The sequence below is a fragment of the Sinocyclocheilus grahami genome, unplaced genomic scaffold (genome assembly GCF_001515645.1).
Source record: "Sinocyclocheilus grahami isolate Dianchi unplaced genomic scaffold, SAMN03320097.WGS_v1.1 scaffold233.1, whole genome shotgun sequence".
Classification (NCBI taxonomy): Eukaryota; Metazoa; Chordata; class Actinopteri; order Cypriniformes; family Cyprinidae; genus Sinocyclocheilus; species Sinocyclocheilus grahami.
Window position 1 is genome coordinate 3,469,432 of NW_015505412.1, and position 19,418 is coordinate 3,488,849.

General features: G+C 36.0%; 1 protein-coding gene across 1 annotated transcript in view; it reads right to left on the bottom strand.

The window, feature by feature from the left end:
* The window catches only part of med13b (mediator complex subunit 13b), a 40,631-nt gene extending 24,095 nt beyond the window's left edge, over nucleotides 1–16,536 (bottom strand). Inside the window, exons 1-4 of the mRNA XM_016288656.1 lie at nucleotides 15,988–16,536; nucleotides 13,269–13,503; nucleotides 11,908–12,076; nucleotides 665–810 (exon numbers count right to left, since the gene is read on the bottom strand). Coding sequence (XP_016144142.1) covers nucleotides 665–810; nucleotides 11,908–12,076; nucleotides 13,269–13,503; nucleotides 15,988–16,056 — 619 coding nt within the window. The 5' untranslated portion in view covers nucleotides 16,057–16,536. The remainder of the gene's footprint in view (nucleotides 1–664; nucleotides 811–11,907; nucleotides 12,077–13,268; nucleotides 13,504–15,987) is intronic.
* Between the last annotated feature and the right edge of the window lie 2,882 nt (nucleotides 16,537–19,418).

Sequence of the window (19,418 nt, forward strand, 5' to 3'; positions counted from 1 at the left end):
GCTTCAGTTTCAGAACTTTCACGCTTAGTAACACATACAGCTGTTCCCTCACCACAGTGCAACAGTGAAAAGGGACCCCTTTCAAACAGTGTCGCATTCCGAACTTTGTTTAAGCGACATACACCGGTATTACGGTATTTTAAAAATTCATATCATAACAAAAATAAACACCGGTATTCGGTATGAACCGGTATACCGCCCAGCACTAACCAGACATATATATCGGTTCTAAATATCAGTTATCGGTCTACTTGATCTGTAATAATCTGTATCGGCCCTGAAAAACACGTATCGGTCGACCCCTAGTATTTTATACTAATATTATAATGTGCAGCATGAAAAAAATATATATTTGAGATTTGCTGAAGATTACATTTAACAAATTATTAGTGCTATTAAAAAAATTACTTTAAGTGAGATATAGATCATGGCAAAGGTAACCTAAAGTAAAAACAGAGGAAATAAGCATGCAAAATTAAATATAGAGTATCAACCAAATGAAAAAAAGAAAAAAAATATTTTGTTAACCAACATGGCATGATTTTTTGTGTGCAATATCAATCACACAGCCTTTGCATGTCCTAAGGTTGAGACTACAACATCATGACATAAAAATTCAAGACACAATGTATATACAGAGTCAACTGATCAGCAATGCTCCTACCTTGAACCGAGCTGCTGCTCTGCTGGGCCAAAGTCAGGTGCTCCTCACTCAACAGATAGACAGGCTGGTGTTGGTTAATCTCCACGCTGGTGCACACGTTACTGTCTCCATGTACGAAGAACGTGAAGGAGCAGGACAGGTGCTCACTGCAAAGGAGCAGGAACAAATGGAGGATTACTCGAGGGTCTGGAGTTACAGCCTGAGAGAAAGTAGCACACTTCCTGGAGGTCTCTGGGAATGGTGTGTTGACAGCTGAGGTCTTCACAGCGTGTTTACAGGCTTAATGCCCAGAGAGCTACAGATAGTGACTAAACCTTTGTGACACTGTCACACAGGACACATGTTTTAATCCACTCAATATGTATTGTGATGGTTTTATATATATTTGAGTTTTATGGATTTACATGATGTCTTAGCCATTTCATTGCTCTTAACTGTTTAAGGGTGCTTTCACACTTGGTTTGATTGCCTGGTCCGAACCCGAGTTCGATGGCTCCCTCCTCCCCCTGCTGGACTGTGTTCATATTATTTTATTTGGGTCTGAACCGCGGTGCATTTGTGACATCAAGTCAGCAGCTGCTTACCCCGTTGCTTAGTAACGACAGTGGAGGAGAAGGCGGCAAAATGCTTAGCATTGCTTTCTTCACTTTTATATTTATGTTTTTGAACCATTTCCAAAGCTTCAGTACATAACGGCACTTACGTCTGTCTTACGAATGAACTGCAAATGCTCTAAAGAACGCTGAAGGTGAAGAGAAATGAGATATACAGCTCTCTGCCTGCAGGACTTCACTTGAACCGTACACCAGACCACCCCTTTTAAGCGGACTCGGGTACTGCATCGACATCATTTGAACCCTGTTGCGGACCAAAAGTGCTAGTGTGAAACCACCCTTAATGTGTGTAATGTCTTTAATTATTAATGCATGTCTTTAAATGAGTCTGGGTTTGGACAGAAAATAGGAAATGGACAGTATTAAGGAGGCAGCATGACAAGCAAACACTCTCTCAGTTACAAATGCGCTGGTGATCACCCATCCTGGAATGTGGAGTTTTATTCGGACTCACCTTTCCAGATACAAGCTTTTGGACTTTCATTTGGATTGTAAAGACACTGTTTTGTAAACATAATTGGGCTGTAAAGACACTTGCATTGGAACTATCAACACACTGGGACTCATTCAGACTGTTTTTGGGTATGGTGTTCTGAACTATATGCTTTTAACAGCCTGAGGTTTCATAGTCTCATGTAAATATACCACTGGTCGTCTGTCTCATCTTTTTAAACACTCAAACTATCACATAGTATAATCTGACCCCATTTTAAACTATGTAAACTATGTAGGGCCGGACGTTACACCTTGACTAGGAGTACTATGAAAAGATTACTACGTGAGTATCCCATTACAAGCTCAGAGTAGGGATGTTCATTTTAACCGTTTAACCGAGAGTACGAATTTTGACCGATTAATACAATCAGTCCTTTATTTATTTTTTCAGTAATTTATCAAAATATTTAAAAGGTTTGCTGCATGGTTAAAATACACTATGCGTATAAAAGAATGTGTTTTTAGGGGGGAAAAACAAGTCGCGTATACGACGCATTTTCTATTTCATTCAGAAATAGGCTTAATGCAGACGCGAAATGTTTACAAACATTATAATAAACACTGTAAACATAGCTAGGCTATTTTAGTTCCCCTCACTCCACAAACAAATCCTTTCAATTAACAGTATTTAGAAAAGAACAAGAATTATAAATAAGAAGTTATAGCAATATAAACGACAAGCCAAAACGAATTAATTTAGGTTAAGACGAAACTGAAACCAACGTTGGGTCTCTCATTCCACACAAAATCAAATGTTTCCATATTCGCAATGTATTTGAATGGCAAATTATTATTTATTATGTACTTCACTCGTGTTCCAATATCCACGTAAAACAAAATGTTTTGCATAACATCACGGTGGTACTGTGATAACACTTAACGGCAAAGATTTTACAACATATTTTTTTTTACTAAATTGTTTTTTTTTTCCATATGTTTGACTGACTGTATTTTATTATGATAATGTTTCCATATTCGCAATGTATTTGAATGGCAAATTATTATTTATTATGTACTTCACTCGTGTTCCAATATCCACGTAAAACAAAATGTTTTGCATAACATCACGGTGGTACTGTGATAACACTTAACGGCAAAGATTTTACAACATATTTTTTTTTACTAAATTGTTTTTTTTTTCCATATGTTTGACTGACTGTATTTTATTATGATAATGAACAGGCTGCATTGTCAAGGTAGCAAAACTTAACTGCGCATGCGGTGCCGGTGCAATCACTTGAATTTTTTCCTTCTAACAGTGGAAGAAACTATCTACTCCTTTTAGTCCTAAAGATAATCGGAATTGTAAAAGGTTTGCCTTTATTTGTGTACATTCACTATAAAAAACAAATCTTTGTGCTTTTGTAAAAATAAGCCTAAAAAAAATAGGATGTCGCCGTCTGTTTTCTTTCACGCAGCACAAAAATTAACCGAAGTTCTGCATATAGGCTAGGCTACTTGTTGCACAGTTTCTCTTTCATTTTCTTAATTTATTATTTAAGTAAAAATATGTTTCTCGTATAGGCCTATTTAATCGTTATATAGGCTATAGGCTACCGCTCGCAGAAGTGCTGCAGGTGCGTATATGATGACCATGTGAATCCTCATGTTCTGTTGTTTGCTGCCTTTTGCACATGTAAAATTAATCCCCGGGAAACAAATGTTAGTATTTTTTAACGGGTCACAGACATTTATCCTTTCTAATTTAACTCAATTCTAATTTAAAATAATCTTGTCGGTTAACGGTTAACAATCGGTTAACGAGCGTCAGTTGTTGGTTAGGAAAAATAACCGAAATAAACATCCCTAGTTCAGAGACTTCAACTTTGGGGTTTTATAAAGTGTTTGATTAAATTCTAGAACACATAATGAATGTCTCTCATTCTGACTTGCTTTGTAGCACACATTCTCAAAGTTAACAACCCAACACCTGTGAGTGTGTGACCCACAGGCTAGAGTAAACAGCTGTTACAGTGTAACCAAACATGCAGATGATGAGTGATAAAATTCATGCATTCAGGAAACATCAACTGAACCCACAGTTTTTTTTTTTGTGTTTTCTTCCCAAAGCCTAAATTCTGAAGAACTTTTATATAGATTAAAATAATTCATCATAACATTACAAACTTGCACTTGATAAAGCAAAAATCTGAAATGCTTTTATAAGGGAATAAACTATGCAATGCTTCACAGCAAATAACAATCAAACAACAGTAAACTATAAACAATAGTTAGCAATCATTAAGGACATAAATGTACAATTAGTCTTTGTGGGAAAACAATTATGTCATTTGCAATGCTTCATGGGAGTGGACAGCTGCTGATGAGCTCTTCTGCTGCCATTTCTGTTTCCATGGAAAGAGAAACTTCTTTGATAGGTGGAATTTCTGCTCAGGATGCTTTTATTTATAATACTGAAATCATACTGACTTGTGTTTTCTTTAGAAGCTTTAAAGTCAGTTTGTATTGGAAATACACCTGGTCTAACTCTAAATGCATGTTATTGATCTTATTGTGAACAATTCATTCACGCATTTCATTTTCTTTTTTGGACCTTGTAAAAGTCATTTCTGTTGCAAATTTATTTATACTACAGACTAGGGATGTCAACGATTAATTGTCGATAAGAGATGCAATCGATTAAAGCTATCGATGGTCGATTAAGCTGTTTCATTTTGGGCTGCGTGCGGCTCATGCACAAAACACGTGCGAGCGGCTGTGAATGACGGTGACGGTATATAAATGATCATCATATAAATGAATCATCATTCATAATGTACAAATTAAGCTTTTAATGTGATTTAAACTTTAAAAGTACATTAAAATAGAAACAACACAAAGTTCTTCAACATGGAAAGCAATAGAAATGTAGTAACTAAGTCATTTCCCCAGATAATTCTTTCATATCGGGCTCTGCGCTTTGCAGGAAATACATTACGAACATGGAAACATTTGGATTTGTGCCGAATAAGACGCAAGCAATAATCTCCAAATACATCTAGCCAAACCCGCGCTCGCTCCGTCTCGTATGCACGCACTCATGCACTGTCACGATCTAATGCACTGTTAATGCCGGATTTTTAAAAACAAATAGGCCTACCGGAAGGCAAAAATTCAAAATCTGACATTTTCCGGAACAGGATCAAATTAAGTACTGGTCATAATACTCACATACAAATGTTTCGTGTTAGCAACAGTGTGTTTTGCTGCAGCAGCGCCGATGGAAGCGGTTCACTGACTGCGCAGCACAGCCACACGCACCACTGTTACATTTGGGATCATTTTATTTTAAATGCCATAATGTCAGTTGAAAACATTGCAATAGTGTTTTAAAATACAATAACGAGCACCACGAAACCATTTAAAGAGGCGCATTCAGCGGTCTCCGTGTCGGGATAGGAAACAGTCAACAAAGTAAAATTTTCTCAAACGAGCTCTCTTCATTTTATCAAATGATCATAATCACATCTATTCATTTTACAATCCTGCTACTAGCATTTTATTCAGACTAAATCCCCTTTAAATCGGGTGAGAAAGCGGGGTAGCGGAGTAACTTTTGCACATCCTGCCATGCCGGGCTGCATTGACACATTTTGCAGCATTAAGGTTAGCGATTAATTGATTAATTGATCGTTAATTTAAACGATTATCGATCATGGAAATGATTGAAAATTGACATCCCTACTACAGACAAATAATGCTCTCTTTAATGGCATTTACAATTTGACTTTCTAGAACTTTACAGTGGCAGCTCTCTCTTTGCATGCCTGAACACTAGCCCATTCTCATTCAGAATAAACAATGCAGAGAACCAGAACTTCCTGCCTTTAAGCCAACAGTGCAATGCTCTCACTGGAGGGATCGAGTGATGACCCCTGGTAACACCAGAGGGTACAGTGCCAACATCACCCTGTGCAATACCAGGGATGTATGAGAGAAAAAAAGAGAGAGAGAAATGGGGAAGCCTGCATTCCTCAAACGTCTGTTGAACACTCTTAGTCATTACGACATGCCCCCAGCAAACCACTACAAACCCTACACAAGATGGCACTTCAAAGCATGTGCACAGCCCTATGCACTACCATTCAAAAGCTTGATGTCAGTAGGATAAAAAAAAAATAAAAAAAATTAATACTTTTTGGCAATGATGCAACTAAATTGATTAAACGTTACAGTAAAGACATTTATAATATTACAAAACATTCAAATAAATGCTGTTCTTTTGAACTTTCTATTAAAAAAAATCCTGAAAAAAATAATCATGTTTTTTCAGTACTGTTTTTCAGTATTGATCATAAGAAATGCTCCTTGAGCAGGAAATCAGCATATTAGAATGATTTGCGAAGGATCATGTGACACTGGAGAAATGATGCTGAAAATTCAGCTTTGCCATCACAGATTTTTTTTTACTATGATATATATATACATATATATTAAATATATTAAAATAGAAATAAAAGATATTAAATTGTAAACAGTAACGCCAAACAGTAGTGTATATATTTAGAGCTCAATGTGACCTAACAGCATTCAAACTCACCTATCTGCCTAATGAAAAAAACAAAGCACCAGAAATGCTCAGCTATGAGTATCACTGCTTATTAGGAAGAACTCTGGATGTCTGACATCTTTTCAAGTTCAGGCAGAGCTGAACAAGTGAAAGTGAAATGGTGGTTCCTCTTGACCTACCTAGTGCAGGGGTTAAAGCAAAACAAAATCCTGAGCCTGAACTTTTTTCCGGGGGTTGCGGGGGTGGACACATACACAGGGTTATTTGGCAAAAATAGAACATTATTTGAAAATAGATTTTCCTTGAAACTAACTATATCTGCCCTTGCCATTAGCCCTGGACAGGCTCAGACTACAGACTATGGTGGGCTATTTGAAACAGCAATACCAGGAAAGGTTACTCACTATAATGCAAACACATGTAACATTTAGGATGCTTTTGATATTAAGTTTTGCTGGTTAGATTAGTCCTTGACAGGGTACAAGATTACCTACAATTTAAAACATGAAATTTCTGAAATTGTTTTGTTCAAAAGAAATAATAGTAAATTAAATACTAGGAAATTAATATAAAATAGGAAATATACAAAGACCGTTTACTACAGAAAACTACAGTTCAGTTCAATTAACAACAACAAAATAAAATGCTCCAAGAACTGGTAACTTAAACAGTGTTCGTACAGATACTGCAAAATGAAATTCCAGGACTTTCAAGGACTTTAAGCACTACTCTTTTGGTTTTCAAGGACTAAATTCAGATAGTCCTCACTTATCACTTAACAAAAAATATTGTTATTGTCTTTCAAATTCTAATATATAAACTAATAAAACAAATGGTACAAATAATGTGCAGCACATGCAAAGAATGCAATGACTGTGGCAACTTTAACATTTGAAAGGATACTATGGCAAAGTTATCGCTTTCCTTATTCAAACTGATTTTTTTTTTCACGAGTATTCGATTGACCTGAAGAATGAAAGCTAGGCTATATCATACACTTGGAAAATTATGAGCTATACCACCGCTTATCGACACTAGGGGTGTGACAATAAACTTAGCTCACGAGATGAGACAAAATGCATACACTTGGTTCAATAGAACGAGACAATGTTTTAATAATTTAAGAAATATTTGAATGACAAAATATTTGTCTTTTAATTACAAAAAGTAGAACAACGCCGTTATATTTTGAAATGTTTTAACAAATCTAGGGCTTAACTAACAATTATTTTGCTAATCAAGTAATCTGATTATTTTGACAAGTATGTTTTAGTAATACAAATAGAACTTAGTCATTACGACATGCCCCCAGCAAACCACTACAAACCCTACACAAGATGGCACTTCAAAGCATGTGCACAGCCCTATGCACTACCATTCAAAAGCTTGATGTCAGTAGGATAAAAAAAAAATAAAAAAAATTAATACTTTTTGGCAATGATGCAACTAAATTGATTAAACGTTACAGTAAAGACATTTATAATATTACAAAACATTCAAATAAATGCTGTTCTTTTGAACTTTCTATTAAAAAAAATCCTGAAAAAAATAATCATGTTTTTTCAGTACTGTTTTTCAGTATTGATCATAAGAAATGCTCCTTGAGCAGGAAATCAGCATATTAGAATGATTTGCGAAGGATCATGTGACACTGGAGAAATGATGCTGAAAATTCAGCTTTGCCATCACAGATTTTTTTTTACTATGATATATATATACATATATATTAAATATATTAAAATAGAAATAAAAGATATTAAATTGTAAACAGTAACGCCAAACAGTAGTGTATATATTTAGAGCTCAATGTGACCTAACAGCATTCAAACTCACCTATCTGCCTAATGAAAAAAACAAAGCACCAGAAATGCTCAGCTATGAGTATCACTGCTTATTAGGAAGAACTCTGGATGTCTGACATCTTTTCAAGTTCAGGCAGAGCTGAACAAGTGAAAGTGAAATGGTGGTTCCTCTTGACCTACCTAGTGCAGGGGTTAAAGCAAAACAAAATCCTGAGCCTGAACTTTTTTCCGGGGGTTGCGGGGGTGGACACATACACAGGGTTATTTGGCAAAAATAGAACATTATTTGAAAATAGATTTTCCTTGAAACTAACTATATCTGCCCTTGCCATTAGCCCTGGACAGGCTCAGACTACAGACTATGGTGGGCTATTTGAAACAGCAATACCAGGAAAGGTTACTCACTATAATGCAAACACATGTAACATTTAGGATGCTTTTGATATTAAGTTTTGCTGGTTAGATTAGTCCTTGACAGGGTACAAGATTACCTACAATTTAAAACATGAAATTTCTGAAATTGTTTTGTTCAAAAGAAATAATAGTAAATTAAATACTAGGAAATTAATATAAAATAGGAAATATACAAAGACCGTTTACTACAGAAAACTACAGTTCAGTTCAATTAACAACAACAAAATAAAATGCTCCAAGAACTGGTAACTTAAACAGTGTTCGTACAGATACTGCAAAATGAAATTCCAGGACTTTCAAGGACTTTAAGCACTACTCTTTTGGTTTTCAAGGACTAAATTCAGATAGTCCTCACTTATCACTTAACAAAAAATATTGTTATTGTCTTTCAAATTCTAATATATAAACTAATAAAACAAATGGTACAAATAAAGTGCAGCACATGCAAAGAATGAAATGACTGTGTCAACTTTAACATTTGAAAGGATACTATGGCAAAGTTATCGCTTTCCTTATTCAAACTGATTTTTTTTTTCACGAGTATTCGATTGACCTGAAGAATGAAAGCTAGGCTATATCATACACTTGGAAAATTATGAGCTATACCACCGCTTATCGACACTAGGGGTGTGACAATAAACTTAGCTCACGAGATGAGACAAAATGCATACACTTGGTTCAATAGAACGAGACAATGTTTTAATAATTTAAGAAATATTTGAATGACAAAATATTTGTCTTTTAATTACAAAAAGTAGAACAACGCCGTTATATTTTGAAATGTTTTAACAAATCTAGGGCTTAACTAACAATTATTTTGCTAGTTAAGTAATCTACTGATTATTTTGACAAGTATGTTTTAGTAATACAAATAGAACCAAGTGAAAAACAGGCTTTAATATGACTATATTTACATATAAACTAACGATGAGGCAATAATAATTGGCTCAACTAAAGTATCAAAACCAAGTACACGGTTTTATTGAACAACTGTTAAAAACAATGTAATATGCCTATATTATAACAAATACCTGCAGAGTGTGCCAATGGCCTGGTGATGTTTCATGTGATTCAATGACGTTTAAATCCATTTAATTGCAATATTTGGCCATATGCAAAGTGAGAAACTTTTATTTTGAAATCGCGATCTACAATAAATCGCATATTTAGAAATATGTTGATGTATTCTGTGTTGGCATAGGTTTATAAATGACTTAAGTTACAAATTAAGTGAGATAACGCACAGTTTTCCCAGATGAACGTTAGGCAGCCCGAACTCACCGCATATGCAGAGGAAGAGTTTAGCCCCTTTCACACATATAGTCTTCACTGGTAAATTGCCGTTAAGAGATCATGTGTGAAGAGGACCTTTTCTGGAGATGACGTGATTACTCTGAGCTGTTTACAAAGCTCCGTTAATTATATAGAAAATAGCTTTTCTATATAAATATGGCTCTAGATGGAAATCTTTGACCACTGCGCCTCGCAGCTTTTTCAGAATGTGTCGTGATCATCAGCTGCGACTCTGCAGTTGGATACTATTATGCGTGTCTCATGTTTATAGGACCAAAAATGTCTGATTGGCTAGTAATGTTTGTTTGGTTGAGAGTGAAAGATGTGTTCCACTCATACATTGGTAGGCGAACTCATTAACTCAAACGTGATATCAAACGTGATATCAACAAGTTTTGCACGGTGCCAAAGAACTTTAAGCCCTGCTAGTGTGAAACCGCATAGTCAGTGTTTTGTGAGAGGAGTAAGCTCTTCATTAAAACTTAGAGGAAGCAGCCACACTTTCCAGCTCTGTGTGCACTGTGCGCACAGTAGGGTTGGGTACCGAACTCGTTACATTTAAGGGTACCGACCGAATTGCGTTGGTACTACAGAGCACCGATTCATGTTAAATCAATCGGTGCCAAATTTCGGTACCTGAGAACACATCTGGGCGCATACGCTACAGAGAGAGAAAGACTCTGTGACGTGATGTGATGTCACCCCTGCAACTCGTTCAAACAACACACAGGGCAAACCGAAATGTTCTGAAGTGTGGTTACATTTCTAGGGCCGTAGGAGTCCATTCATAAAATCGCGCGGAATCCCATGGAATTCATCAATTTTGGACGAATAAATCAAAAGTAGCCACTGCCACTTAAATTTGAATCGCGATATGAACTAGTGTCTGTGAATATTAAAATGCAAAAAGATGGTTTAAATATGAATCCTTTTTTGTTTGTTTACCACACAAATACTGAAGCACACGTGACACTCGCGGTGATTTCCGACCTCTGCATCTCACTATATGACGGTATGAACACAAAAACTTAATCCCCAGAGCTGCTGTGAGTCACTTCACGAGGATTTTACCGTTTCATTTGAGAAAACTAGCATCATCATACTGTATACACAGAGAAACTTCATGGCAACCTGTCAAAATAAAAGTACGGTTTAACATGTAACAGAAATATATTACTCTTGTATTACTTTTGTACAGTATAATGTACATCTTTAAATATTCAATTTTCTATCAAATTTAAATAAAACAATTAAATGATAAAAAATAAATTACAACCAGACTAATCACTTAATTGTAGAAAAAAATACAATTATTAGCCTATTAAAAAATGTTTTAAAGGAATATTCACACAATTTTTCTTCCATGTATTCATTTCAACAGTAAACCTCAGTTTGTTTGTTTGCCAAAAAATTAAAGGGAAATTAGGAATAAAGGAAATTGAATTTTCATTTGATTTAAAATAAATCATTTGGGGTGGAAGAAAGAAAAAGTTTGTAGGGCCCTATTGTTCAAAATGTTGAAATTGAGACTTTTGGAAAAAAAATTCACTGAAATAAATGTTTTTGTAATTGAACAGAGAGTAAAGTACCGAAAAAGGCACGAATTTCAGGTACCGATACCGGTTAAAATGTGAACGATACCCAACCCTAGCTCATAGCCACAGCAGGAAGCCGTATCCTCCCACCCACAGACACACCACAACACCTCTACCCTGAGGGAGCCAATGACATTATGCAAATGAGACAGACAATTAGATGGACTGCACCTTTTGCCCCTCCCTACATTATGCAAATGTTTCACTTAAGACAGGCACTTCATTAGGATGACAACAAGCTCTGGTGCAACTTTCAAGCAAACAAACAGAGTATCCCGCGAGGTTACGCGACAGAATCGCTGGCTTCCAGAGCAGGAGCTCTTCCATACACAAGAATGCCACCAGCCTGATGTCACTCGTCTGCTGCGACAAACAATGAGGATCATGCTGTTAAATGCCGCAGCTTACGGCATGCATCCGCATCGCTGGGCATGAAAACGCACCAGGTTATCGCCAAAACGTAAACAAGGCAAACAGCGGTCACAGTTTCAATCGTCAGTTTGCACAACTTCTCTTTTACCTTTTGTTGATGGGCTTCTCATCCTTCTCGTAGGGTTTGACAAACCACTTGCCGATACGAACAAAGGATCGGTTCATGAGGCAGCGCTCCAGAAGGTTATGGATGGCTTTGAAGAGCAGCGTTCGGCACTCGTAGGTCAGACCGCTCTCCCACGAACCGTCCTCATAACCTGTGAGACACAGAGGACAGATCAGTACTCTATTATATCCACATGCTCAACTGCTGCTGGCCCAGTTAAGAGCCTTTACCATAACTATTTAGTTAATCATAATGCACAGGGCAAAGACAGATGGAGACTTTGGAAGACCACACACATTGCAATGTTGGGCCAGTAGTTCAGATTTCTACCATAATTTTTACTTTTAATTTTCATTTGTCAGAAAAATACACACTACCATTCAAACATTTGCAGTCAGTAAGATGTTTGTATATAATAGAAATTAACACCATTAAAAAAAAAATCTAACCAACCCCAAACTTTTGAATGGTAGTGTATTTCTTATTTAACTTTAGGTTACACACACAAAAAAATTTTTTTATTGGCAATAACAGCATGAAATTATATCAAGTTATACAACTATAACATGGCACACAGATGATTTCTTGATAATTATATTCTTGGTTACTCATTATCAAGTCATTCTTGTCATTTTCACCTAAGTTGGTCAACAATAACACATCAATGGTCTGATAGGTCACAGGATGGTTATGTCTACTGGCCTTAAACTCATATTTTAGGTTGAGCCCTGTCTAAAGCTCCATCTCAGACCTCTCAAGAATGGTTGTTGTTGAAAAAGATTTTTATAAAGGAACAAATCATTCAAAGAACCAGGAAATTAATCCAACTTAGCGCTTCACTGACCAAGTATTGATCAAGCTATTATGGTAATAAAAGGTAAATGAGAAACACGTTTTATCCCCCTCCTTAAAAAAAGAATTAAGCCAGGCCAGCCAATCTAAATAAGCATCGTTAACCACAGTTTCTTCTTCCATATAAGAAGAGCTGCTTATATATTGAGTAAGTCTTATTTGCTATGTAGATATCAATAGTTATGCTAAGAAAAATAAAGTCTCAAAGTCTCACTGCAGACATACTAAAATTGAATACTTTTGCTTTAACGCAACTGCAATTAATGCAGTTAGCAAACCTCAACAACTGCAATATCAATAGCCGGTCTATGACTAATGTCTGGAAAAACACCTCCAGTCTAACCACCAATTTTGCTATGAAAAAAATCAGTATCAAGCCCCGCTTAACCTCTGACAAGCAAAACGTCATCTCTCACTACACATATTTCTAATTGTGTATGCACATGTTACAGTTTGGAAGATGTGTCAGTTTAACAACCAAGCAGACGTACATGATAAGTCATGGTGGACAAGCTCGGCAAAGTTGGGGTCGTCTCCCCACCAAAAGATCCAGAGCTCCCGCCGGCCCGGGGTCTGGTGCCTCCGCCACACGCTCAGCACGTCTGCCTTCAGGCAGCGACTGAAGCTGCACAGGATGGGGTCCTCCTCCGTCACCGGGAAGAGGATGGGGGACGAGGTGGGGCCCTGCCATACAAAACACTTCCATTTGATCCCGGTGAGGTCAGCCTAAAGGCAAAGAGAGAGGGAGAATGTGTTAGAAAAATCCATCATGTGAGAAGGCTCAGCAACCAGTGATAAAGCGACAACTCCACTAGGGTTAATAGGCATGCTTATGCAAAAACACAGCCAAAATGGCAATCTGATTGTGCAACTTTGATAAATGTAGACATGTTAAAGTAGTTTTTCTGTGACTAATGCAAGATGACGCCATCTAACCATGTCCATTAAGTATAGTGAATCAACATAGGCCTATTTGAAATTCACTGTCAGCATTAAGCTCTGAAAAACATTGACTTTTGCTAAACTTTCTCACCACTTTGATAAGTATCTGAAAACTTTTCTCATATGCATCACTTGCTTGTCCAAGATTCATCCTACAATTTAGAGTACATTTCAAGTCTATTGATGACAATTAAATTTTTTTGACAAATTTTCTTCACAAAAATCAAAAAGCAGATTATAATCTCACACAATATTTTGTGCTTGAAATTGCTTTGATGTCCCTTAAATTACAGCTTTCGCAGTAAGTGGATCTTGAATTTAAAAATAACAGATTATAGAAACTACTTTTTTATTCATTATTTAAGATAAACTTTATTCACATGGTTAATAATTACGCTGAGCAACTAGCAGATATGTTACACCGATTCAATTATATAAACTGAAACCAGCAGTAATTTTGCTGAGAAAGCATATTGATTTTGCACTTTATTTGTGAAATGTAGCCCCAATTATAAAATAAGCCCAAACAAAGATGAGATGACATTTCCACTCATAATCTGCATTAAAGATCACACTTCAATCAAGTTCAGTCTGACCTGGATTAGTGTAGTAATGCAAGTAGTTTATCCAACATGTCCATAAAAATTATGAGATTTTGGTGCAAGGAGGAAGTGAAATAAGGCCAGACCGACAGGAAGCTTATCATGAATACTTGGCTCTTGTTTACAGATCACTCTACAACCACAAATTGAAGAAACTAACGTAGGTGTATATAGGAAAATTAGACTTCTATTACATCTACAAAGTTCAACAAGCATTACTAGTACATAACCAAGCAGATAATTAGACAGAGACAAAACAAAGACCACAAACAAAGCTAAACAGCTTTTATAATCTGTCCTTTCTTGACAAAGTTCACACATACTGTCTTATCAGGAATGGAAAGACGAGAGTTCATGTCAAGATCACCTTATTTCTCCAGCTGATTGATCACAGTACATTAGAAAAAAACTTTTAATTATTAAAGGTTTTCTGAAATGTCATGTTTAAATATGCAAAAGAGCCATTATCTAATTAAATATGCACTAATATGCATACATTTCCAGAACAGAAACCTAAACATTCAATTAAGACTCATTTCATTCTGTTGACATATTAAAGGTTTTTACAGAGGGGATTTCTTTTTATTACTCGATAAATCAGAAAATACTGTCAACAGCCAGAAAAAATATATATACACCATGTTTAGGAATAAAATGTTATTTAAATCAAGCAAATGACACAAAGCCCTCTGACTAGATATGAGCACAAATAAAACCATGTGGAAAGTCAGTTATTGTGCCACTATTTTCATTTTTCCATGTCAAAAAATGAAAATTTTAAAAACTTGGTACAATTAAATTTGACAAAATGTCATAATGAAAAACAACTAACTCAAAATCAATACGAGGTATAAAAAAAGTTCTCTTTTTATGTTCTAAATATTTGTTCCAACAGTAGGCGTTTTTGATATCTCTTTTTATCACTCCATTAAATCAGAAAACACAGTCAACAGCTAGAAAATATATAAAAACATACATTTTCCCCATGTATTTTATAATTAAATAAAAACCAGATGAGTGATACACAAACAAACAAAACAAAATCACTCTTGTGAAAACCTTCAGAATACAGATAAGAAAAAATGTCAACTTTGGTGTATGCAAGTACTACTGAAGTGGAGGTTTCTGACTCAGTGCAGAAGAGAAAAAACTCTTTTTGAGAAAATAATATATAACAATTGAAATCTACAAGCGCAGATAGAAAAGTGTAATAACTACTGAAACGTGTATTTTGGATGTTTTCTTTTCACTTACACGAAAGACGACATGTTATAATAGCAAACAAGCCTATAATCTCAAAATTAGCCCGTGCATGAAAACAAACAATGGTTTTGCCTGTAGTGTCCTGGATTTGACTTGATATTGTTCAACATGACTCTCCCAAAAGCTGTTTTTCTACATAAGAGTTACTTCATGCCAACAACTTGCAGCTTGTTCCAGCCAGTTAGTTCAGCAAACACGACCTAAATAACACAACAAAGCCGTATCTCAAGCGCCAACCTCCGTTTACACAACACAAACACACACCTGAATGTCTAATATAGCCTATATCTACAACCCGGCAGCAGCGGCGGTTTAGTTCGTATTAAGATCAACAGGCCTCTGTTTGTTTGATTGACTGGCCGGCTAAAAATGGCTTCTGGCCCTCAGTCAGTTGATCTCTTACCAGACAGAATAGATTGGAGTGGCAGTCCTCCAGGCTCGCCCCGTTGGGTACAAAACAAGAACTCATCATCAAAGCGCAGTCCGGCGAGCCATCCTCTCTTTCAGATCCCAGGAACAGATAATGCGATGGGTTTTGGACCGGGTCTCCGTCTTTCGGACACAATCAGCAGGACGGGTTCGCGTCCAGCGAGCTAATTAGCTTAGCTCCGCTATGACTCCGCTAGAGGTTACTCACTTAACTTACCAGGAAAAATTGCGCTAAAAACTTCCTGCGCTCATTTACCATGATCCGCGGTGAGATACTGTTCTCCCCCCAGATTTGTTACATCAAATAATATGTAATTTCAGCAGTCCGAGGGAGTAAGGGGGGTGAATTCAGCCCTCCCCCTTTAGCTTAGCATAGCATCAGGCTAGCTGGGGTTAGCCTGGCTAAGCGAGGCAGCAACAAACAGTTCAAGCCAGAAGAGTTCAGCTTCAAATTTCACTAAAAATCACTCGCTCCTTTCTAGGTCTTCACCGGACTGTCGTCAACGGCCATTCACGGAGAAGCTGACGATGGAAGTAAAAAGTACAGTTAAAAGAGGCAAGGCTGTGCTGTGCTCAGCTGTGTCTCACTGGTTTGTTTGAATACATTGGTCGCATCCTTTAATGGCGGCCACAGGGACACAACTCTACTACACTCTACTCTACTCGGCTCCGAACCGATTGGCAGCGCTGCGACTCGATAGAGCAAAGAGTCGATGCTGGATTCCATAAAGCTCCAAAAGAGTCGACTCACCAATAGAGCTGTCAACTGCTTTTAGGGAGATTTTCGATCTTTTAGATGGGACCCCCATCCTAAAACATAAAAAGCATCTGTATAGATTATTGTATAAAGGCCCACTATTGTAAATATTATTATTAAAGTGATTATTATTTTACAAAAATTACTTTATGTGGAATGTGTAGTTTCCATTTTTACTTTTTTATTTATAATACTGTACTTTTATATGTTATTTATTTCGCTATTTTTTATTTAAACTTATTTTTTTTGTGAATCATCAATAATGCGATTATTTATTCATTCATTCATTCCTTCATATTTTTCTAAACCTTTTCACAGACTCCATTGCGGCCCCTTGGAAGTCCCCGGACTCATGTGGAGTGGCAGTATTTTTACAATAAAGTAATTAAATAAATACAATTTGACTCTTTCCACCCAAAATACTAACAATATTTATCATGATATTATTATTTTATGTATCACAATCTATAATGATATCATATATATTTTATTTATATAATAGAGTCATAATGCCATGATTATATATCTAGGTATTTCCCCTTTTTCCCATGATTACGAGCTAATGTTTTTTAAAATGTGTAATATGTTATGTAGGCTGCATGTGTTTGAATGACAATAACAACTAATGGTAAATCTAACCAGGCATTACAAGAAAGTGGAAATTAAGTTGTTGCCACTAATTTCCTTTCTCCATGTCAAAATTAATATTTTTGTAATGTTAATTAAGTTTGATTGATATAACTAAGATTTATATAACTATTTCTATGCACTAAATAAATATTTAGTTCTTTTTCTTGGATTCTTGGAGTCTGATTCATTCCAATTTCACTTGTTATACCAACTTCTCATCTACTAAAAATTTGATTGGTGAGCTGTGCTTATAGTGAGCGTGGAAACTACGCTTTCTGAATCATTCATGAGAGAAGCTGGGCAGGGACTTATGATGACATTGACATTAAAATAATAGCAACTGTGCTTGGCTGCATATATGGATTGATGGAAATACAAGGAGATCATTCATGAAGTATTATGGCATTTCAGTTATTGAATGTTTGTTAAGGCTTTGGTGAATATGGCTGAGGAGTCATGCTAAGCAGTGAACTAGCAATTTTAATCTTATGACTCCTTAAATAAAAAGTCTCATGAATTCATATTAAAATAGAAATGTATGCCATAACTGGACATTAAGTCATGTCAGCTGGACGAAAAATGTCTGGTTTTAAAGCAGAGCCAGTGAACTGCTGTTTCAGATAAACATTTATCATTGTTATTATTTAATAACTTGTTGCTTCCAAATTTGAAATAAAATCAAGTGATGATTGAGTTAATACTTATTCAATAGAAAAAAAATGTTTCATTATTTTTCAAATTCATTCGTATTGACTGACAGACAGTGAAAAGTTCACACAATGTCAAGTCAAAAGCTGGCATTTAAAATTAAACAACTTACATTTTGCCTAAATGTGAGACATCATTAAAGTGTTTTGTTCTTTTATAGAGTGTATTTTCACACCCATTATGGGTTCATTAAGCTGACCCTTTCCCACGTTCACCCCTGCTGTGTATTTGACATGCTCTTTTGTGATTAATTAGGTTCAGCAACGCCTTGACAACCTTCTTTCTCCTAAATACTTGGGGCGTGTGTTACAGTAAAAAGAAAGCAGGCCTACATCTATGACAGAGGCTGCTATTAATCACATAGTAAGCTAAATATACACAATGAATAGGTACATTAGAATACATGTGATGTCTGTGATTTTGTGTGTGTGTGTGTGTGTGAGAGAGAGAGAGAGAGAGAGAGAGAGAAGCGCGCCATCTAGTGTACAATGAAAAGGCAATTGCATAAGATACACGTGCATTTTACATAATAAAACATAATATATACATGGATAATCACATATCCACATACGTATGAATTTATGAGAGAGAGAGAGAGCGTAGGTCTACCTTTGCTGTTAAAAAACCCAAACCATTAAAATGTAAAATTTAAGTTTAATTTACAACAGCTGAAGTTTAATTTTAGCCGTAAATGACATTTTAAGTAGAATCACCACATCGTGACCACCCCCAATGTTAAATTCATTGTAGTTTTTCAAGTCTTTTTTTAATTACTGAAAATCCTTGCATGCTGCTCATGAGTATGAACGCTGAGATGGATCGACGATCCACTTGTTGTATTTACCAAAGAAATGGTTTGATATTTGTGTGCTCAAGCATTCACAATTTTATTTCATTTTTTCCTCATGAATTGTTTTGATCAGTAGTTGTTTTGTTTAAATTTTGAATGTAGCTAAAAACCATGTAGGCTGTTTAATGTTATTGATGACTTTGTCTTTGGCAAGACTTATATAAAACGTATATGGCTATACAGAAATAGACTTTCAGATGAACCCAGGCTAGTTGGAGTACAAGCTGTTTCAATTAAATTAGTGATCGCGTTCTAGCTTCAAGTTTAAGTAGATGCCAACTGTAGATGTACAACAAAACAGTTCAAATAAATAACAAATACATGCATTCTCTAAAATATGATTGATTACTGTACTCTTCACTGTTACGGTGTTATAAATCATATTTAGTGTGTCTCTCTAGCCCTTGCGCATGCGTCTTTGCCTCGGTTTGGACTAGCGCTCAGCACCAAGGACAGCGGC